At 44.9% G+C, this 24,527-nt stretch overlaps 1 protein-coding gene across 1 annotated transcript in view; it reads right to left on the bottom strand.

The window, feature by feature from the left end:
• The window catches only part of LOC308280682 (WD repeat- and FYVE domain-containing protein 4-like), a gene marked incomplete at both ends in the record, with an annotated part of 99,086 nt that overhangs the window by 55,997 nt on the left and 18,562 nt on the right, over nt 1-24,527 (bottom strand). The window contains 2 exons of the mRNA XM_080755005.1: nt 13,908-14,149; nt 22,908-23,068. Of these exons, the coding sequence (XP_080611131.1) occupies nt 13,908-14,149; nt 22,908-23,068 (403 nt within the window). The remainder of the gene's footprint in view (nt 1-13,907; nt 14,150-22,907; nt 23,069-24,527) is intronic.

Here is a 24,527-nt window from a genome sequence, read left to right on the forward strand (position 1 = left end):
AAGAGTTTCAGTAAGTTATGTAACCTGACGATTCACCAGCATATCCACACTAGAGAAAAACCCTTTCACTGTAAAGAGTGTGACAATTGACAAGAGTTTCAGTCAGTTATATAACCTGAATAGTCACCAGCGCATACACACAGTAGAAAAACCCTTTCACTGTAAAGAGTGTGACATGAGTTTCATTTTTTTAAGTCACTTGAAGAGTCACCAGCGTGTCCACACTGGAGAAAAACCTTTCATCTGTAAAGAGTGTGACAAGAGTTTCAGTCGGTTAAGTCACCTGAAGATTCACCAGCGTATCCACACTGGAGAAAAACCTTTCATCTGTAAAGAGTGTGACAAGAGTTTCAGTCACTTAGGTAACCTGAAGAGTCACCAGCGTATACACACTGGAGAAAAACCTTTCATCTGTAAACAGTGTGACAAGAGTTTCAGTCGGTTATGTTACCTGAAGAGTCACCAGCGTATCCACACTGGAGAAAAACCTTTTCACTGTAAACAGTGAAAACCACAATGGAGGAAAAAGCCCAATGTGGGCACACCAAAATATGTCTGTAGGCTGATACATTTTATGATTTCATTTCATTAAGTGTCCCGCGAAGCTTGGCCAATGGCAAGCGTTTCTGCATATAAATACGTACAAACAGACAAAGCCAGATGTAGGAGAGGTAGCACTGCTAAAAAAAAACTATGCTGTACTATGCTGGTCAAGGTGCTAACTTGCGACTTGTGCACTCGTAGCCAGTATGTGCTAAATGGTGCCAACGCTGCTTGGTTCCACATACAGACAGCACTCATCACCCTACTTGCACACTGAGGTGTGTGCTAGCTGTGTGTGTGTGGATCCCTTTGAGTACTAAACAGTTTTCTGTAATGGTGGCCACTAATTTTCATATTTAGGAGAAGGCTTAGCACTCATTCCAATAAAAATGCCTTAATCACATTGTCTGACACTCAGAACAACACTGTTGCTTGCCTTGTTACCAGTGTTTGGGCCAGTTACTTTAAAAAAAGAACGAATTACTTTACTGGTTAGTGCTCTGAAAAAGTAACTAGTTACGTTAGTTACTAAATTATAAAACCAACTATTTACTAGTTACTTTAAATAATCTATCTATAAATGCGAGAAGTCTCTGCGTGTCTGTGTGTCTGTAATCCGCGTATCTCGAGAACCGTTCGTCCCACCGGCTTCAGATTCGGCACGCGCGTTCCCCGCCGCGGCACGGAGTGCAGTGCCGGGTCTCGACCCGACCCGACGCGCGGTTTTCCCGAACCGGCGCGAAACGTTCGGAAACTCCTTATGCGGGGTTGATTGTTGACATTAGGCTGTTCCGGAGGAAATCGGCGAAAGCTCTGACTCATTGTGACATCACTTCATAAAAGGCTCTGACATCACGTACGCCACATGAGTCAACAAAAAATCTCTGTGAGTGTGTATGTATGTATGTAATCCGCGTATCTCGAGAACCGTTCGTCCCACGGGCACGCGCGTTCTCCATATATGGGTGCGGTTTTCCCGAACCGGCGCGAAACGTTCGGAATCTCCTTATGCGGGGTTGATTGTTGACATCAGGCTGTTCCGGAGGAAATCGGTGGAAGCTCTGACTCATTGTGAGATCACTTCATAAAAGGCTCTGACATCACGTACGCCACATGAGTCAACAAAAAATCTCTGTGAGTGTGTATGTATGTATGTAATCCACGTTTTTCTGTCATTTACTCGAAATGCACTCCTCTTGGGTTATCGCGCCTCCTAGCGTGCGATACAGAGCTACACATATGCTCCCGAATGACACAGTCGGAGGGTATGCCAGTCAAACGCCCCGCCCCACCCGTGGGCATAAGGCGCGAGACTGGCATGTGTACTTCCTCTTCCGTTCCTCTGCACGCATGAGATACGGACGTCTACACATGTTACTCTACGACAATTAATTAATTCTTCAAGTTACTCAGTATAAGACCAGTTCGAATTCAACTTTAGCCTTAGCGGTGAGTAGGACCATCACCCACGGGTTTCGTTCAACTTGGTCTGTTCTTCTCTGTTTTGTTCTTCGCTGTTTGCTGCTAACGATAACAAGCGGCTAGCCTAGGTTAGCTTAGCTTACCTTCGTCATGTCTAGCGAGGGTCTGTTTTCACCACCCCTCCCTCGACGCTGCGGGGATCCGGAGTGCAGCCGCTTTATCGCCGCTGAGGACCCGCATTCCATCTGCCTGGGCTGTCTGGAGCTACAACACGCTTGGCAAGGTTTCTACTTCCCAAACAGCTGCGTGTTCTGCGCGACGATGGACGCGGCCGTTCTTCACCAGCGTCTGCTGGTGGTCATGAACATGGACGCTGCAAGGCCCAAACAAAGCCACGTCGCTCGGGGAGCTCAGATGGAACACGGCGCTCAGATCCCCGCCACGCCAGGACAAAGAAGCGGGCCTGTTTCCAGCACCGCAGCAAGGTTTGTCCAGGCGGCTCCTAGTGTTTGCGAACCTATCCGCAGTAGCTTCTCTCCGATGTACACTATTTCTACCACAGCGCACAGTGGTGGAACCGGCATGTTCGGCTCTACCCCGCGCTTCTCCTTCACGCCCGGTCCTGGTTTGACCAGCACCGGGCCTCTCCAGGCCTCCGCCGCCCTGCAGGCTAGCCTCCAGGGACCACTCCAGGCGGGGCCATTGTCTCCGGTCGCCGCCGAGGCGGCCACCAGTGGGACTCCTCACCCCACCAACCCGTTCCTGATGACTCCAGCGGTCACCGCCCCCCCCTCTTTCCCCCCTCTCTTAACGTCCCAACAGAACGTGCCACGTAAAGTGCCTCGTGGCTCGGACGAGTTTGGCACCTCCGAGGAGGAGGAAGATGCCATGGAAGGAGAAGAGGAGGAAGATGAAGAGGAGGAGGAGGAGGACGGTTTGGTTCAAGAGGAGACAAGTGAGGACATTGTGATGCTAAGCCCCCGTCATGGCGGCACCCCTCGCACCTCACCCCAAGCCCCCCCCATCGCCCCTGCCAAGGAGGCAGCGGTGGATAAGGAGAAGGTGGGCGCCACAGCAGAATCCACCCCACAAGAACTGGACCTGCTGGCAGTGGTTGAGCTGGCGGTGGCCAAGATGGGCCTCACTATGCCAGTGGAGCCTCGCCCTGCGAGCTCAACGGAGATCAAGTTTGCGGGCAAGAGAGAGGTACAGACACCAGTCCCTCGCTCTCAGAAGCTACCCGCTACCCCGGGGCTCAAAGAAGCTCTCCATTCCACATGGAAAGAACACAGAGAGCCCGGGAAGATGGCTCTGTCAACCTCACTGGCGGATGAGGACAAGTTTGGCGTGGGCGGCCTTCCCCCTGTGGATGTCGCCACTAATCAGTTCTTCTGTGCCCAGTTTAAACCCACGGAATGCCCCTTCACTCAGGAGCCTGTGCCCAAGTTCAAGAACAAGGACGAGAACAAGGTCTCCAACATGGTAAAAAATGTTTATAAAGCTGCAGGGCTCTCTGTGAAAAGTTTAAACGTGGTGGGGCTGATGAATGGAGCCATGGCAGAGATGCTGCTCCAAAACAAGGACCGCCTCCCTCCTGAAGCCTATGCTGAATGGGATGCCATGCTACAGCTGGCAATAGTGAGCAACGTCCATGCCATCCAATGGGCTGGCAGAGGGATGGACGTCGCTGTCAGCATGGAGAGGTTCAGGTGGCTGCAGAAAGTCCCCTTCCAAGGCGACGAACCAAAGGCCAGCGAGAGGCGAGAGGAGCTGAGGGGCCTGGACACAGCCCCCAACAGTCTCTTCGAGGGAGCGTTACCCTTCCTCCGTGTCATCACCGACACCAATAAAGCCCAAAAAGAAGTGGTGGATGCTGTTTTGGGTAAACCTGATAAAGGGAAAGAACAGTCAGGTTACTCAGGACGCTCTTCCCGTAATAGGGAGAGATATCAGGGACCCCCCCGACAGGGCGGGAAACCCCATCGTTCTCCTAGAGCTCCGTCTTCCTCCTCGGGCACGAGCAGAAACAGAAGTCAGAGCAACCAGGGCTCCCAGCACCAGGAGATGCGCCCACCAGCTCGCCCTTCATACAGTGCAGCAGTGAGGGGGCGTGGGAGAGGGTCGAGAAAATGACACTTTGAGAAAGAGGGCCTTCTCACCCTCGGCGCACGGAGACAGGGTCATGGACGGCTCTCCAGCGCGCAAGCACAGTGCACTTTTGATCCTGCCACCCAGGGTGGAGGAATCCAATGTAAATGTGAATTTTGTTACTGTGCCAAATGTTTTCTCCCCAGTAAAGAATGTGTCTGCGAAACAAGGTCTCTTCTTTCACAATGCACACACAATGGAGAATCCCCACTGGGGACATCCATATATAAAATATGCATGCCCAGTACCACAATCACAAACACAAACAGCCTTCAAGGAAACCCCCTTAAGGGGCATTTCCAATATAAAAGGTTTAATTGTTCCACAGCCTCAATCCTCCCTTCCGACACGAGAGGGCGCCAAAGCGCCAGTCAAGGTAAGAAGGTGGCAGAGAAGTCTTTCTTGTTTAGCTGTCCCAGCCAGAGCTGCGACAGCAGTATTAAACAGGGTTTTAGACAGGACGTGTTTACAAGAATGCGTTCCTTTTTACACTCCTCCTCTGCCTCCTGTCCCACCGTGCAACAAAGTGTTGTCGCCGGTGATAAAGGCATTAAACGTAAGGCCCTCGCGTCACAGCAAGACGGTGTCACGCTCAGTAGTAAGTCACGTGACTCAGTCTCGAGTCCCTTTGACTTCCGCGTTACCGGTGACGTCAGAGTCGTGTCCGGGGATGCACATACCGTGCATTCCTATCAATCACATTCCGTTAGGTCTGACGTCAGCTCCCATTCAGAATCCTTTGTCAAGGCATTTAACTCAATGGAAAGCATGCAAGCCGTGTCCCTGGGTGCTTCGCACCGTGAGGCAGGGATACAGGCTACAATTCTCAACCCAGCCTCCCTTGTCAGACAGAGTGATATTCACGCATGCAAAGGGGCAGGCCGCTTTGATTCTGAGGGAGGAGATTCACTCTTTATTGGGGAAAGGAGCGATCAGGGAAATTTCCACAGATCAGCTCGGTCTGGGGTTTTATTCTCATTATTTCGTTGTGCCAAAGAAAGGGGGGGGGCTGAGGCCCATTCTGGACCTAAAAGCCCTCAACAATTTTCTGGTAAAGTACAGTTTCAAAATGTTGACGAACGTAGCGCTATTGCGCTCGATCAGAATCAACGATTTTTGGACGTCCCTCGATTTGAAGGACGCGTACCAGCATGTGGGAATTTACCCCCCACACAGAAAATTCCTGAGGTTCGGTTTCGAGGGGAAAGTGTACGAATACACTGTTCTCCCGTTCGGCCTCTCTCTGTCTCCCCGCGTGTTTGTCAAAGTGACACAAGCGGCTATAGCTCCCCTGCGGCAGCAGGGAATCCGACTTGCGACGTACCTGGACGATTGGTTAATAAGCGCAAGTTCAAGAGAGGAGGTGACACGTCTCACCAATGTGGTGATGTCGCAGTTAACCTCTCTGGGGTTCAACATAAACTTCAAAAAGAGTATGTTAACACCAGCTCAGCAGACCACCTTTTTGGGGATCTCGCTGGACTCAATAAATATGACGGCTCGACTCTCACAGGAGCGATTAGTCAAGATCGTGGCCTGCGCGAAATCTTTTCGCGTGGGCAGAGTGGTCACGTACAAGCGCTGCATGATTATGTCAGGGCTGATGGCCTCAACTATCCATCTACTCAGGCTGGGCAGGCTGTATATGAGGCCTTTTCAAAAGTGGATGTTGGCACTCAAAATCCACTCGACACAAGGTCGCCGCAAGGTCAAGGTGTCCCCAGGGTGTGTGTACACACTGAGACCGTGGGTGGACGTGACTCTTCTGTCCCAGGGGGTCAGTATGGGCGTGGTGGTGTCACGGAAAGTGATCACAACGGACGCCAGCCTCAGTGGTTGGGGCGCAACGCACGAGGGCCGTTCGGTGAGGGGAGTTTGGGACTCCGCTCTACAGAAGCGGCACATCAATTTCCTGGAATTAAAGGCAGTGTTTCTGGCGTTGAAACATTTTTTGCCTTTTGTGGAAGGGTGTCACGTGTTGATCAGGACGGACAACACGACGACCATGTGCTATATCAACAAGCAGGGGGGCCTCTCCTCCCCGGCTCTCAATCAGCTGGCGCGGGATCTGACGCTGTGGTGGGAACCACGTTTGGCGTCGATCAAGGCGTCGCACATTCCGGGGCTTCTGAACAGCGGAGCAGATCTGCTGTCCAGGGGGGAGCCCCTTTATGCAAATTGGTCCCTCCACCCGGGAGTGGTGAGACAGATTTGGAGCAGGTTCGGTCAGCCTCAAGTCGACTTGTTCGCGTCAGCAGAGAACGCGAAGTGTACACTTTTCTTCTCTGCGACGGGGCCAGCCCCACTGGGGCTGGATGCTCTGGCTCACGACTGGCCGAGGGAACTGCTGTACGCGTTTCCTCCGTTGGAACTGATCCCCCAGACTTTGGAGAGGGTCAGGCGGTTCGGCCTCAAACTATTGTTGGTGGCTCCGGGGTGGGGCGTGTGGAGGTCGGAGATATCTCCCCTCCTTTACGGCAACCCGTGGCCTCTGCCGCCAATCAGAGATCTGCTACGGCAGGCAGGGCAGGAGATCTTCCATCCCGACCCGGCGAAGCTAGACCTTCAGGTTTGGCCCGTGAAGGGGAGTCTTTGAGCGCTTTGGGTCTGACACCAGGGGCGGTTCAGACTATTCAAAGTGCTAGGGCTTCGTCCACGCGGTCGGCTTATGATAAGAGGTGGAGGATCTTTGAAGACTGGTGTGCGGAGCGTACGTCACCGGTGGTGGCGTTTGAGGCTCCGGTCCAGCTTGTTGTGAATTTCCTTCAGGAAAAGTTAGAAAGTGGTCTTGCCTTTTCTACCATTAAAGGTTACTTGGCGGCGCTGTCAGCGTGCCATGTGGGCTTTGAGGGTAAGACGGTGGGTAGGCACCGTCTGGTGGCTCGGTTTTTAGCGGGTGTGCACCAGCTTAAACCGGTTACTAGGTCCCTTTTCCCATCGTGGGATTTGGGTGTGGTGTTGGACGGGCTGTGCCGTCCACCGTTTGAGCCTCTGGAGGCGGCGAGCTTAAAGCTTTTGAGTTTTAAGACTAGTCTTTTGTTGGCTTTGTCTACAGCCAAAAGAGTCAGTGATCTACATGCGTTATCGGTGGACCCGGTGTGCATGAGATTCTGTGAGGATGGCAAGAAGGTTCTGCTAAAACCCCATTTGGCGTTTGTCCCAAAGAACCGTGTGATTATACATGAGCCAACCGAGTTGGTGGCTTTTCATCCTCCTCCGTTTTCTTCGGAGGAGGATAGGCGTCTACATTGTCTTTGTCCGGTAAGATCCTTGAGGATTTACTGTGAGAAGACGAGGGCTATTAGAGCGTCAAACCAACTGTTTGTCACTTTTAAAAGTGGTCCTAGACGGAAAGCGGTGGCTAAAGCTTCACTTTCAAGGTGGATTGTGCAGGCCATAAAGATGGCCTACACTTGTGCTAAAGTCCCGGTTCCTGAGGGCCTAAGGGCTCATGACACTAGGGGAATGTCGACCTCCTGGGCTCTAGCCAGGGGTGTCTCGATCCAAGAGATCTGTTCGGCGGCTAACTGGTCGACTCCGTCGACTTTTGTGGTTTTTTACCATTTGGACGTGGCTCCATCTTCATTGGCGCATTCGGTCCTGGGTGTTGCCGCCTCCTCTAGTTAAAGACTTTTTCCCCCTTTTTTATAGCTGAGACCAAGTCCCTTTGCTCTCGGTAAAAGGGGGAGACCCTGTTTCCTTATAAAACGGCTGCTAGTGGGCCTATTAGTGAATAGGCGGGCTCCAGCCTGTCAGGGTTTTATGAGGCGGACCTGGTCGGCCTATTAGTTCATGAGGCGGATTTCGGTCTGTCAGGGTCTTTCTACTTTCTTCCGCTCTCGAGTCCGGTGGGCTCGGGGCTCCGTGGGGGAGGGGCCACGCCGGGGGTGTGGTCTCCTGTCAGGCGGAGCGGGCGGATTTTGAGGGTGTGCGCTTCCGGGGGTTTATGTGACCCAAGAGGAGTGCATTTCGAGTAAATGACAGAAAACGAAAGGTTTCGTACGAAACCATGGTTTTCTTAGTTTAGGAGAAATGCACTCCTCAAACGCCCCTTCGCGCGCATGTTGCGTGCAGAGGAACGGTGTTGTTAAGAGGAAGTACACATGCCAGTCTCGCGCCTTATGCCCACGGGTGGGGCGGGGCGTTTGACTGGCATACCCTCCGACTGTGTCATTCGGGAGCATATGTGTAGCTCTGTATCGCACGCTAGGAGGCGCGATAACCCAAGAGGAGTGCATTTCTCCTAAACTAAGAAAACCATGGTTTCGTACGAAACCTTTCGATCTCGAGAACCGTTCGTCCCACGGGCACGCGCGTTCTCCATATATGGGCATAAAATGAATGCCCCCATATATGGGCATAAAATGGATTGCAGAGAGACAGATACAGATATCTCCATATATGGACATAAATGGACAGAGGCAAACAGATGGTCAAAGATCTCCATATATGGGCATAAAATGGACGCAGACAGACAGATACAGATATCTCCATATATGGGCATAAATGGACACAGGCAAACAGATGTTCAAAACAGGTCCTATGACAACAGGTATAATGAGGTTTGCATTAAAGGGGGAACCGGCACTGTGTCTGCAATACAGTTGGAGGCACAGACAGATACTCCTGTGTCTGCAACACAGTTGGAGGCACAGACAGATACTCCATATATGGGCATAAAATGGACGCAGATAGACAGATATCTCCATATATGGGCATAAAATGGACCCAGAACTATAACTGCAGTGATCTCCATATATGGACATAAAATGGACGCCGACAGACAGACAGACAGACAGATACAGATATCTCCATATATGGGCATAAATGGACACAGGCAGACAGATGGTCAAAACGGGTCCTATGAAAACAGGTATAATGGGGTTTGCATTAAAGGGCGGGGCATTCATTCCCTATTTACATTGTTCCGAGTTGGCCAGGTCGCCGACTAGACGCTGGGCCGCACCGGCGGCCCAGAAGCTTCGCGCCAAACCGGCGCGAAACGTTCGGAAACTCCTTATGCGGGGTTGATTGTTGACATCAGGCTGTTCCGGAGGAAATCGGCGAAAGCTCTGACTCATTGTGACATCACTTCATAAAAGGCTCTGACATCACGTACGCCACATGAGTCAACAAAAAATCTCTGTGAGTGTGTATGTGGGTCAGTGACGTGACGCCCCAAAAAATGTGTTTTTAAAAAAACTTTAAATTGCAGGCATAAAAGTTATTTACTTTTGTTCTACTCACTCTCAACCTTATGGAAATACATTTTGTTTTTAGATATTTTATTGGAATCAGACTTTATTCAGCAGTTTGTTGTACTTGTGCCTAAAATCGTCATATGGTGTGACGTGAAAATAATTGTTCATAAAATGAAAATGGAGTACATCTTTCTTAAGTTACTCACTTATCAAAGTCCTTTATCATAACTAACCAGTGATCCACTATAGTTTTTTGAAAATTAATTATATCTGTATATTTTTTTCATAATCGACACTCTGTGTGAGGCCCATGTTCATGATCTTACAACATATTTTAAATGTATTCTGTCAAAACTTTCTCTAAAATTACACAAATATTTGTGACTCTTCCTGATAATATTCTCTATGTAATCCATAAACATTTTTTTGGTTTAATCATTAATAAAGGTATGATTTCTCACTATTTGGAATGTCACACCAAATGATTTAGTGTCACACCGTATGATCATATCTTCATGTGTCAAAGCAAACTGTGTTTTAACCTACCTATTAGTGAGTACTGAACTTTACTGATTGATTAAACAATTACCCAGGATAACATGGCCTTAATATTTCTGAACAGGATATTATTGTAGGGCTTTAACATGGGATAAGAAAGAATTGTAGTAGTAGATGGATGATGAGGATGTGCACAGGAATGCTACGCACACCTAAGTCTTCTGCCGGCCCACGGCAGAAGGATCCTAAAGGGACAATAAGGCGCATAGCCACACTTGGAGCCAAGGCATTGAAGGCAACATTTTATTAACACCAATTAGTGGAAACAGAACTCAGCATTCAGGTAAATTGCTTTTTTCCGAAGTCTCCTGAACTTGAACACAGCATTTTGTGTTGAACAAATGTAATTAGGAATCATGACATTACACCACATCTCCACTAGCTAAAGAGTGCTGGGTTGCGCAACTCTAAAAATAGCTGATCTACAAGCTCTCGCAGCACAACGTGTTGAGAGCTTGTAGATCAGCTATTTTCGCTAGTTTTGTCTCGGGTCCTACCTTAACACTGTCCACTGTCCAGTCCAGTGAGTCAAAGTACAAAAGTATTAGATCAGATTAGATTATACATTTAGACTGTATTGTACATCAGCCAGTCGTATTTGGTGAGGGTAGCAAACCGGCTGCCTTGTTGCGGTTCTGCTATGCCACAGACAACCTCCTGCTCTTCGTAGAAAATGCAGTCTCGCCCCTTTGGCTCCTCTCTCCTTGCTGGGTCATTGTTTAGTTTCTCCCTGTACTTTCTCGTTCTCTCAGCACTTGTCATTTTCCAGCTGACAAAAGAAAATGGAATGTATAGTTTAAGACAAAGAGAAAATATTGTTTAGATTGAAACAATATGTTAAGGTTTCTGTGAAGGGGTTTCTGCTCTGTCTGATGAATTTGAAGTATCACTGAATGAAGCTAAATTACATTTTATGTAAAAATGTTTAAAACAAATGTTTAAATGTACAAAAGAAACATGGAACTGTGTTATTTGTTGTTATATCTGTAGTTAAATACAGTATAAATCATATGGTGTGACAGTCAAGTCATATGGTGTGACAAGCAGACATGTCACACCATATGATTAAGTGTCACACCATATTACTGTTTTCTCCATTTAGGTTTACCTTGAGGCTACTATGTACACATTAGCATGCTAACAGCATGCTAGCTATAACAAAGCAGCCTAGATCTACATGGAAATATGACCAAAACTTCAAATAACTTAAGCTTTTTTTAAAGAAAAGGTGTCACACCAAAAGACATCCAGAATGGTGAGTTTGTCAACGTTTCAACAAGATGGCATTTCATGAAAATGTTAAAATCATAACTCACCTCAGACACCTGTCTTGCAGTTGTGCTGGGAGTGCTGAATAGCCTTACAGAAGAAGGACCTCTCTAGCCAATAGGTGTCCAAATAATTGCCTGTTTAATTTTTCCAAACTAGTGTCACACCAAATGATTTTGGGTTGGGGGACAAAATGTTTTTGATCAGAAATGACTGAAAACATTATGCTTTGACTTTGAAAAGATATAGGCTCAAAATAGACATTTTTTTTAGCCTAAATTCATTTTCAAATGATTTTTAGCAATTCTTTTTCTTAGTTTTATTCAAGTTCCCACTTTGAGAAACAAGGTCAGGACAGTCACACCATATGAGTTTTGCCATGTTTGGTTGAAGATTCTGAAGAAATGAGGAATGAAATGTTTTAATCTTGAGTAAGTTCACATAAAGCTTAATGTCCTGCACAATATTCAGAAGGTTTTTGACAAATATATTTTTTATTTATACATGTTTGACACCGAGGACAGCGAAAACGTTACGTCACGTCACCCACCCACGTATGTATGTAATCCGCGTATCTCGAGAACCGTTCGTCCCACGGGCACGCGCGTTCTCCATATATGGGCGCGGTTTTCCCGAACCGGCGCGAAACGTTCGGAATCTCCTTATGCAGGGTTGATTGTTGACATCAGGCTGTTCCGGAGGAAATCGGCGAAAGCTCTGACTCATTGTGACATCACTTCATAAAAGGCTCTGACATCACGTACGCCACATGAGTCAACAAAAAATCTCTGTGAGTGTGTGTGTATGTATGTAATCTGCTTATCTCGAGAACCGTTCGTCCCACGGGCACGTGCGTTCTCCATATATGGGCATAAAATGAATGCACCCATATATGGGCATAAAATGGATTGCAGACAGACAGATACAGATCATCTCCATATATGGACATAAATGGACAGAGGCAAACAGATGGTCAAAGATCTCCATATATGGGCATAAAATGGACGCAGACAGACAGATACAGATATCTCCATATATGGGCATAAATAAGTAGGTCGGGAGTGGCTTATTGTCGGTATCAGCCGGTAACACGCGGGAGTCTGTCCCCGTTACAATGCGCTAGACCCCTGGGAGATGGACTGCTGAGGTGGAGCGCCACACCTACCATCAGCTCCCAGTACTTGCCGCACGACTTGCCAAGCCGTGCTACTCATACGCTGAGTTGGCGGTGCCCAGAATCGAACCCATGACCTTGCGGTTCAAAGGCGAGAGCTCTACCGACTGAGCTACCCGGGCACTAAAATAGATAATAATAAATGGACACAGGCAAACAGATGTTCAAAACGGGTCCTATGACAACAGGTATAATGAGGTTTGCATTAAAGGGGGAACCGGCACTGTGTCTGCAACACAGTTGGAGGCACAGACAGATACTCCTTTGTCTGCAACACAGTTGGAGGCACAGACAGATACTCCATATATGGGCATAAAATGGACGCAGCTAGACAGATATCTCCATATATGGGCATAAAATGGACCCAGAACTATAACTGCAGTGATCTCCATATATGGACATAAAATGGACGCCGACAGACAGACAGACAGACAGATACAGATATCTCCATATATGGGCATAAATGGACACAGGCAGACAGATGGTCAAAACGGGTCCTATGAAAACAGGTATAATGGGGTTTGCATTAAAGGGCGGGGCATTCATTCCCTATTTACATTGTTCCGAGTTCGGGCGGCCCAGCTTCTAGTAATAATAATAATAATAATAAAACACATTTAAAAATCTTTTTTAGTTGTTTTGTGGCACAGTAAGAGAAAAGACAACTCCCTATCATTGTAGCAATTATCATAATGAAATGTAGTGGAACAATATAATTAAAAAGAGGAGGAGGTCCATCTGTGTCACTGGAGGTAGAGAGACGATGGGATCTTTGGCAACTAGTTTAATAGCCCCATGCACTTTTGTTAGGTGTTTCAGGAGGTTTTCATTGCTGCTATTTGCTGTGGCCAGTGTTTTCTGTCCTGCACACAATTTATATTTTGACACATTTTTAGCGTCTTTTATTCCTGCAAAATAATGAGTATATTTCCAAGTATATAGTCATTATTGCTGTGCGGCTTGTGCGTGTGTTTGGTAGTGTTCTGTGTGTATTTCCCCATAAGGCAACAAAACCCGCCCAAGTCTGTTCCTTATTGATTTAGCCTGAAATTTCACCCTAGGTCAACCAATCATCGCTCCTCTTCAACGCATTGGCTCAAGTTAGTGTGCAAGGCCAGTCACTTCTTTCACTCATGACTATGAGAGTTATGTAAAATTTGATGACAGAGACAGGCTCCGCTCAGTCCGCTCTCCGCTGCAGGGAGAAACAGTTCATTTGGATCGTAGAACGTGACGTAGTAACGCGCCCATTTAAACCACAGTAACTATAACGGCATTACTGAATGGGAAAGGTACAGGTAACGTGTTACGTTATTAGTTACCAAGAAAAGTAGTTTTGTTACTTAGTAATGCATTATTCCCAACACTGCTTGTTACAGATCTAATGAAGAAATATGTAAAAATTGGCAATTCCGGCAGCCATTTTGTTATGCAAATTATTATTATTATTATTTTTTTGCTTGGGAACCATGTTTTTCTGATTGCGCACCCTTTATTTACAGTATGTAAAATGGCTTCTACCCCCAAATGCCTCTAACCTCCTTATAGAAGGCCTTTTATCTGAAATCTCCAGTCCTGACTATAAGTCTTACCATCTCCAGCAGCGAGAAGAAGAGCTTGTGAACGGAGGGGGCCTTCCTCCATACACAGGTGGCGAGCTGAGCCAGGGACAGGGAGTGGGAGGTCCACTCCAGCAGGAAGAAGTTGGCCTGGTCCCACTCCCACACGGTCCGCAGGGTGTGCAGAATCCCACAGCACAGCCGGGGGTCTGACGAGCGCTCCAGGGAGTTGTGCAGGAGCAGGAAGGCCGGCAGGTTCTTCACCGCCTTACCACCTGGAAGAGACACAGGTCGAATAAAAAGGGCTTTTATTGCCAGACTATCCTCCTGACGACACAGGCCAACCACACAGGATTATGTTTCTGTGTTTATGAGGCTGCAGGCGCTAATGTACTAATGTAGGCTAATGTATACAGTAGGGCATTCACGAATAGTGATTTTAGTATTCTAATTATTCTACCTCAAAGTATTCGAATAGTCAAATATTTGACAGGACTGGCCAAACTGTTAAATATTATAAGTAAGCAAGAGGCGAACATTGTGAAAATAGCAGATCTACATGCTCACAACGCCTCGTGTTGCGTGGCATTGTGAGCATGTAGATCAGCTAATTTCACAATTTTTATCTGCGGAACCGAGTCACATTAAATGTACGGTAATACCTACAATTCCAAGTGCTTGTCAGGGTGGGGGTCCCCAGTTCAAATATGTTTATTTTGGGGGTCACAGCCTAAAAAGGTTTGAGAACCCCTGGTATAGAGCATTATCAAATTCATCCACCAGGGGCATTGACAACTCATTCTTATGACTTCCTATCTAGCCAAGTTTTATAAACTATATATTTTTTAAAGAGAAAACAATAAAACAATTTATGCGAATATTCGACTTCGGTGAACAACGTCGAATAGTGACTTTGATATTCGAATATTTGGTGAATGCCCTAGTATACAGTGGCACAGGCCACAGTTTTTATGCTTTGCAATTGCATCATTTTATTGACATTTTCCCTATAAACCATGCACCTTACATGTATTTATTGTACATAATGTTATTATATACCCTGAATATTATGTCCCACTAAATTATAAAGGTACATGTTTAGGTCCCTGCTAGGGGTTTGATTGCATAACTATGTACTGTATAGGGGAGACAATGAGTTTCATCTTGGTATATTTGCCAAGGCACCAAGGCAGAACTGCCAGTCAAAGCGAAGACTTTCTTTCTTTTTCTTTTTTATTCCTTCCTTCCTTCCTGCATGGAACTCTGGGAAGACATTGAGCTTGGTGGTGGCACAGTGAAAGCTGCAATGGTGCAACAATATGTTTTTCTCACTCAACCAACATACAGGATAAGTGCACATTTCTAAAGTTACAATTTAAGGACTATTTAAGACCATTTTTAATACCAAATATTATGTAAGACATGGCCTATGTATCTTTGGAACCGAGTCAAAGAAAATGTAATGCCTACAATTCTAAGTGCTTGCCAGGGTGGGGAGAGGGGGGGTGTCCTCAGTTCAAATATGATTTATTTTGGGTGGTCCTGGCCTGACAAGTTTGGAGAACCCCATGGAGTTATGCTAGTCAACTCTTGATTTAATTTGGCTTAACACTTAACTTTACACATTACAGATGAGACACTATGTTATTAAGTCCCTAACAGCAGAGGTCACCATGAGAGCCATTGCTTGTATTCTACATACCAGAGCTATTATCACTTGCGTTTATTAGCAAAGATTTCCGGGGGGAACGCCCCACCCCCCACCCCCATGGTTCATTCCACTGTGTACTTGTGCCCTCTACCCCCTACTATAGGGTTCCCCAATAGGCTGCAAATGGGGTTCCACCACCATTTCTTTTTTTTTTTTTTCAAAAAAATATTTTGAGGGACTAGTGAAAGTTACAGGTATGGTGAGTGCGATATGAAACGTAAGCCTACCATAATCACAGTAATCCTTAATCCTTTTCAATCATATTCAAGGGCTTTTGGAGAGAAATGTAGCTTCGGCGTAAATTCAATAAAAAAGATCTAAGTTGACACTCTCAGCTCAAAGGGTGTGCACCTCTAGCCAATCTGCAGTCATCTGCAGTCGGCCTATCAGGCGACTGGACTCCGCCTTTAAATATCTCCACTGCCTCTGAACCATGTCATTCTCTTTTCAGCATGCAACAAGCTAAATCTTAATCATTTTAGTTAGGGTTTGATAAGTTCCAAACTGATGTTTTTGTATATGAAGACTTTTACCTAACTCTTCATGGTTAGGCGCTGCTCTCATCAAAACACCATGCAGCTGGTTCAGCACCCAGGATCAAGCTCCAGACACATGGCTGACTTCATTTCCAGGCTTCCAGTCTAACCCACTTTCATCAGTTTGTGCTGCCACCTTGAATGCTATAATGATTCATCTATCATATAATTAGGGAGGTCAGTCAGTAGGAGGTCAGTCACTCAGTCAGTCAGTAAATGCTTTTCCACTACAAACCACCCACCAACAGGGGGTGGTGATGTGCGGACTGAAGTATCAGGCTAATGTAACAGGGTTGTTATTGAATTTGAAGTTCGTCAACACCAATCTCACAGTTAGGAATGTTGCAGTGTCTCTCTCTCTCTCTCTCTCTCTCTCTCTCTCTCTCTCTCTCTCTCTCTCTCTCTCATATATGTGGTTTGCCTGCATGCACGGGTCACTAATGCACCGGGTGCATTTGATGTGTGTCTTATCTTCCGACGGGTATGGCAAGCGCATACATCCCCATACTTCTATTCGCCTAATTTAGCTGTTAAATTATTTGCATCCATCAAAAAATATACACTCCTCCATGGGTTGCTCCTTACATTATGATGCTCCCACATATTCTCACACACGCACCAGTTACAGTTAATTTCTCCATAACCCACACTCTGCACATATATTGGAGCACATACCTTCAAACGGGTAAGGTCTAGTCTAATAATAATAGTGGCTCTTGTTGCTGCTGCTACAGTCTCATTTCTCCAATAATTTCAGCTAATGCTAGATCTACTCAAACTGCTGCTGCCTGTTATCATAACTGCTAATAATTACAGCTAATGCTACTGCTAGTAAAATGCTGAGATCATGTTATATCTTGACAGCTCATGCTAAATGCCTGCTGCTAACATGTTTATGCTGCTGCTGCTAACATGTTTATCATTATAGCTCCACGCTAAAGCTGCTACATGCCTGCTGCTAAAATCATGTTTTTCATTACCCATTACAGCTTCATGCTGAAGCTGCTCATGCCTGCTGCTAACATCTTGTTATCAGTGCATCATGCTACAGCTGCTACAGTGGTCTTCTGTTGGCTTTGTCCTCAAAGGTACCTATGGGTTTGGTTTCGCCAGAGGTTTTGTTTTTACTTAACCCCTTTGTGTACTTGTCTGCTGCTAATATCATGTTTATCAGTTCAGCTTCATGCTTCAGCTGCTATGTTTGTTGCTAATATGTTTGTTGCTAATATGTTTATCAAGCTAAAGCTGCTATGTCTGCTGCTAACATTATGTTTACCATCATGCTACAGCTGCTATGTCTGCTGCTAGCATGTTAATCATGCTAACGCTGCTATGTCTGCTGCTAACATGTTTATCAGTTCAGTTTCATGCTATAAGCTGCTTCATGGCTGCTGCTAACATGCTTATCGTTTCAGCGTCCTGCTAAACTGCTACATGCCTGCTGCTAACGTCATTTTTATCATTACAGCTCCATGCTAAAGCTGCTACATGCCTGCTGCTAACATCATGTTACCATTACAGCTTCTTGCTGAAGCTGCTACATGCCTGCTGCTAACATCATCTTTATCATTACAGCTTCTTGCTAACGCTGCTACATGCCTGCTGCTAACATCATGTTTATCATTACAGCTCCATGCTAAAGCTGCTTCATGCCTGCTGCTAACATGTTTAACATTACGGCTCCATGCTAAAGCTGCTACATGCCTGCTGCTAACATCATGTTTTTACCATTACAGCTCCATACTAAAGCTGCTACATGCCTGCTGCTAACCTGTTTATCATTACGGCTCCATGCTAAATTAGCTTCATGCCTGCTTCTAACATCATGCTTATCATTACAGCTTCATGCTAAAGCTGCTACATGGCTGCTGCTATCATGTTTTATCTTTATAGCTAGATGCTACAGTGGCTACATGTTTGCTAATAATTGCAGCTAATGCTTCAGCCACTTGATCTGCTGTTAACATACATGCTAATCATTACAGCCAATGCTACTTTACCCAGGCTGCTGCTATTATGGCAGCCAAACTTTAAAGCTTTGCTGCTTCCTCTGCTGTTACCATGAGGTCAGTCATGAGTCTGTTAGCACAGCAGATTGCATCGTTACTACTGCTTCAGCTAATGCTGCTATTGGTGCTACAATGAGTTTAGTCATGAGCTAAACTGCTGTCTGCACTGCTAATGCAACTGCTGCCATCATGACAGTCAATTTCAAGTACTTTTCTATTTTGAGTATTATGCCATCTTGAGTATTTTTGCCTTTTGTATTTTGCCATATTTTGTTATTGATTATTTTGAGTATTTTGCCATTCTGATAGTTTTGCATTTTTGCTATTTTGGGCATGCTACTTTGAGCATTTTGCTATATGGCATTGCAAATGATCAGTTTCCGCACTGGGCTATATTGTAGCCTTTCTCTACATTTTCGCATTGCAATTTATTAATTCCTGCTGGCCTATCGTGGCCTATATTCCTATATTTCTGCATTGCAAATTTATCAGTTTCGGCTGGCCTATCATGGCCTTTCTCTATATTTCTCCATTGCAATTTATTCATTTCTGCTCTGGCCTATCGTGGCCTATATTTTGATATGTCTGCATTGCAAATGTATCAGTTTCGGCTGGCCTATCATGGCCTTTCTCTACATTTCTCCATCGCAATTCATTCATTTCTGCGCTGGCCTATCATGGCCTTTTCTATATGGCATTGCATATGATCAGTTTCTGCACGGGGCTATATCGTAGCCTTTCTCTACATTTTCGCATTGCAATTTATTAATTCCTGCTGGCCTATCGTGGCCTATATTCCTATATTTCTGCATTGCAAATTCATCAGTTTCGGCTGGCCTAGTGGCCTTTCTCTATATTTTCTGCATTGCAATGTATTCATTTCGGCACTGGCTTATTGTTGCCTTTCTCCATATTCCCGTATTGCAAAGTAATTAATCCGACTCTGGCCTATCATGGCCTTTCTTTACATTTCTGCATCGCAAATCTATTCATTTCTGTGCTGGCCTATCATGGCCTTTCTCATGCTTACCACAAGGTCAGTCATGAGCCTTGTCCATTGAGTATTTTGCCTGAGTTTTTTTTTCTTTAGTATATTGAGGTGAGTATTGAGTATTTTCGCTTTGAGTATTTTCGCTATTGAGCATTTCGCTATTGAGCATTTATGCTATTTTGAGCATTTCGTTATTTTGAGCATTTAGCTATTTTGAGCATTTTAGCTATTTTGAGCATTTTTCCTATTTTGAGCATTGCCGTTTGCTACATTCTGCTTGTGCCTAGCATGGCAAATAGTTATTTTCTGTGCTGGCCTATCATGGCCTTCTCTTATTTCTGCATTAAATTCTGCGCCGGCCTAACACAGCCTTTGTCATTTTCGGCATTGCAAACCTATTCAATTCCGTGCCGGCCTAGCATGGCCTTTCTCATTTTCGGCATTGCAAACCTATTCAATTCCGTGCCGGCCTAGCATGGCCTTTCTCATTTTCGGCATTGCAAACCTATTCAATTCTGCGCTGGCCTATCATGGCCCTTTCCTATACAATTCTGCTTTTACCTAGCATGGCAAATTAATTTCTTCTCTGGTCTAGCATGCCTTTCCCTATATGTCTGCATTGCAAACGAATTAATTCTGCCCTGGCCGTTCCCTTCATTTCTGCATTGTATTCTGCTCTGGTCTATCGTGGCTTTTTCTATATTTCTGCATTGCATATTAATTAATTTCTGCTCTGGCCTAGCATGGTCATTCTCTATCTTTCGCTGAATGGTAATTAAATGCTAGTCATCACCATATGGCTAAATCACTTTCTTTTGGGGGTCTCTCCTATTCCTATTATATTTGCTAATGGAGTTAATCGCATTCAGTATTGTCTAATTTATATTTTGTTTGTTCTAATTCAATGTTTGCTTGTTCTAATTGGTGTGATCTCTCTATTGTCATGTAGTTTAAGCATAAGTTCAATGAGAGGTTCTAAATCACATTTTGCTATAGCCCACATCACTTCCATTGTCCCTCGCTGTCAGAATCCCCTCGTTCACTAATTACTGTATTCGGGAAATCTACTAACCAATCAAATTCTTCAACCTGCTGCTATACTTGTTAAGGCATGTTGTGGGCTGTCGGATATGGTGTTCCAGCAAAAAGCTTTGCATGTTCTTGCTCAACTTTGCCTCAGAAAAAGGCCCAATCGCAGCGATTGTCTTCGGCTTCACCATTGTCGCTATTATGCTACAGATAGCTCACATCATGCTTTGAAGCTCACGTGGGCTCATTTGCTTTCTAGTGGCCAATGGTGTAGGGAAGTAATGTTATTATACTTTGTTTTAGTTAACAGACCTCAGCTGATATGCAGCTTCCTCTACAGGTTGCATTTTTCCATTTTCATCCCTGGCTAATTACATTCGTCATCCAGCGTTTTCATATTGATCATGATCATACCTCTCCTTCATGGATTGATGGTCTTCCTTGTGGTGCCCATTCTGGTTTACTTATCCTTATTCTGATATATCTTGATCTGCTTAATCAATCTCATGTCTTAAAAACTGTTACTCATACACCTACATATAGCTGGTGGTGGTTCGTACCTTCATTTCAAACTGTCGGCTTGAATGCCTCTTATTACCTTCCAATGCCAGCTTAATTCTAACTTGCTATATTTCTAACTCATTACTTGTCATCATGGCTTGAGAACTCAAAGTAATCGAAGGCCTCGAAGGCCTTTATTCTATTTCTAACCCACTACAGGTCTTCTACGGCATATCTCTTCTGGTCTCAGACGATGACCTCTATTCTAACGCATCAGCCCGTGTCAGCCATTCAAGATAAGACGTTTATGTATCTGTGTGTGTGAAACATTCAACAATATGTTGGTTAATGCATCTCATCCTAACTAAATTAAAGCATCAGCTTCGTCAGCAGTATGGCATTTCATGCTGGCTAAATCGAAGCATAATTAGCATATTCTTTATTTTCATGTCTTGCCTGCATCGGCAAGACTTAGTTTTGGGGGGCTCTCCCTATTAAATCTAATCCTACGTGCATAATGTTAATTAAAAGCTAATAATATGTTTTATGTTAATGGAGTCTAATCGCCAAAATGTATTTCATTATTCTATTCAATCTGTAATAAATCTTTCTTCATCAACGTGATACTCTTCTTTATTGAAATGTAGCTTCGGCGTAAATTCAATAAAAAAGATCTAAGTTGACACTCTCAGCTCAAAGGGTGTGCACCTCTAGCCAATCTGCAGTCATCTGCAGTCGGCCTATCAGGCAATTGGACTCCGCCTTTAAATATCTCCACTGCCTCTGAACCATGTCATTCTCTTTTCAGCATGCAACAAGCAACCCACCTCCATCCCCAACTCCTCCTTGTCTTCGTCAAGAGTTAAGGCGGAGGTTCACCTGTACTGCCACCACCAGCGTCTAGACTCCATTGGGGGGCTCTCCCTATTAAATCTAATCCTACGTGCCTAATGTTAATTAAAAGCTAATAATATGTTTTATGTTAATGGAGTCTAATCGCCAAAATGTATTTCATTATTCTATTCAATCTGTAATAAATCTTTCTTCATCAACGTGATACTCTTCTTTATTGAAATGAGACAGACTCCAGTCACTTTTAGAACACTCGAAGCGTGGCACGAAGCGGCGCGTGTTTGGCAAACTTGTAGATCTGCTAGCCTTAGCCGCTTTTGAATTAGAACCCTGAAAAGTAAAGGTTTTGGACATGGGGGTCTCCACCCGACAGACGTTAAAACCAGACCCCTTCCTTCTGCAAACGTCATCTCCTCCTGCTATCAGCACCTACAGTACCATCTCCTAACGCGTCGGCTCCCCCAAATCCAGGAACGTCTCTGGTTGTTTTGACAACGCAGCCACCCAAACTCCATCAGTGTAAATGACTCTGCTTTACCCTCTCGTCTCGGGTTGTTTGTTTTCGATCTATCTTTCGCGCGTGTAACTCAATTGACTTTTGGAATCCAGCGTACGTTACGATAAAGGTTGCTTGTGATTTAATGGTTTCGTGTTGCGTTATGAGAGTGCCCGCCTGACCTTGCTAGAGCGAAATATATGATAAATATCTCCTTACGCCTAAATTACCTTTGGTTTAAGTTGTTCTTCTGATTATTAGATTTTATTATATTACCTTACACAGTAGGAATCGAGTGTCAATCGGCCCAAGAGTGTAAAATAGAATCAAATGGACTCCTACGGGTCCATTTGGTTACCTTTGTACAACACTTGTTGGCATTAAATTAACACTTGAGGACTGTATTCACGTACACAGTAAAATCCTCATGGGGTAAACACAGAGGCACTACAGGGGAGGGGGTCCATGAGAAAAGTCGCTGATCTGCAAGTTCACAACGCACTGCAATGAGACGCAATGTGAGCTTCAGCCCTATACATTTTGGGCATTTGAAAATCTACAAGCTCACAATGTGTCGCAATGAGACGCATTGTGAGCTTGTAGAACTACTATTTTCTAAAGATTTGTACACGTTTTATACTTTCGAAAACTTCATAGCATAGCGTGGAGCCCATAAGCCTATCGCGTTTACGTTATTTGTTGCGGTCAAAAGTGTGTTTTTTTCTTTAATCAATCTGTTATTAGTCATTACAAACACAATCCATGACAATGTTGTCCCACACGAGCAAATAGCTTTGATGTAGAGGGGAAAAAGAGCATACATTATAGATCTTAAAGTGGTTAAAAAGAAAAAGGATTTCATATAAATCCTGTGATGGCGAAGGAGGAGGACCTTTTTTTAGTCTTACCTTTGATGAGCGGAGGGTCGAACTTGAAGCCTGGAGGCTGGGGGTTGCTGACACACAGGGCCACCTTCAGCTCTGCCTTCCCCAGCAGGGTGAGGGACGCTATGAACCTCAGCAGCTCCTCCACGGGCTGGAACTGGACCGCAGGAACGCCCGCTTCACAACTACAGTAGTGGGAGAAATATGTGAAAAAGGTGTTCACTTCCGGCAGAAAGCGTGACAATTTGCACCTAGGGGTATTTTTGTGCGCTGAATTAAAAAATTGACGGTCCCAAGCACTTTTCTCAAATTCACTTTTCTCTAATTCACTTACCATACAGGGAAAAAAGACCCCCCAAAAAATGTGAGGGGTCTATCTAGGGGGTTTTCATGATTCTGAATCCATTCCAAGCATTTGTTTTGCACAAAAAACATTCCTTGGGCTAGAAATGGACCCCACACAACTATGGTTTAGTGATGAGTCATCACTTTTCACAGTTTTGTAGGGTCCATTTTTAGCCCAAGGAATGTTTTTCGTGCAAAACAAAGGCTTGCAATGGATTCAGAATCATGAAAACCCCCTAGATAGACCCCTCACATGCTACTTGAAGAAGATTTTTTGGGGGGTCTTTTTTCCCTAGTATGGTAAGTGAATTAGAGCCACCAGATCCCATGGGAAAAGTGCTTGGATCCGTACATTTTTGAATTCGGTGCACAAAAATACCCCTGGGTGCAAATTTTCACGCTTTCTGCTGGAAGTGAACATATTAGCCTATTTTTGTTACATATTTCTCCCACTACAGGGAGGAGAGCAGACAGTAAGGCAAATCTATATGTAGGTAGGGCTGAGGTTAAAGGAGTATTCCGTTCTAAATCACTTTCTTACATTCCTTGTATGTCCAAAACCGTTCGTTTTGCATTTTTCATTTTAAAAATGATTTAAACTAGTGAAAACAGCCGATCTACAAGCACACAACGCCTCGTGGCGCGAGGCGTTGTGTGCTTGTAGATCGGCTGTTTTCACTACTTTTGTGCGACGGCCTTGTATGATGAAGCAGGGCTTTACTTTGCGAAAGAACATACAAATTGAAACTTGGAGATACAAGCAGAGATACAAGCAGATACAAGGAGAGGAGACAGTAAGGCAAATATATATGTAGGTAGGGCTGAGGTTAAAGGAGTATTCCGTTCTAAATCACTTTCTTACATTCCTTTGTTTTTTTCTCTGCAAAAAAGTGGTCCAAGACAATATTGTCCATTTTGGTCGACCCGACCACAGCTCAAAACAGGAGCGGTGGGGCTTATCCGCTTATTCCATTGCTCCTAGATCAATGTTTATGAACACACTGTTGAGCTAAGATGCATATGTTCCAAGGTTAGGTTATTGTTGAGATTCTGCCATAAAACGTTCTAAATCTCATCTGACGAGACTTCCGAATCCTACTGAAATCAAATGGATTTAGGTTGGGATGGAATAAGCGGATTTTGAAAAAATGTACCACTTTTTTGGAGACAAAATAACACCAAAAAAAGGTAAGAGTGATTTAGAACGGAATTCTCCTTTAACAGCTATATAAGGAGTACAATGCACTTTATATCCCTGTCTCTGTAAAGTAGACAAATCAGAAAACCAAAATGACATTT

Source organism: Nannobrachium achirus (assembly GCF_963921795.1).
Source record: "Nannobrachium achirus genome assembly, contig: SCAFFOLD_247, whole genome shotgun sequence".
Lineage (NCBI taxonomy): Eukaryota > Metazoa > Chordata > Actinopteri > Myctophiformes > Myctophidae > Nannobrachium > Nannobrachium achirus.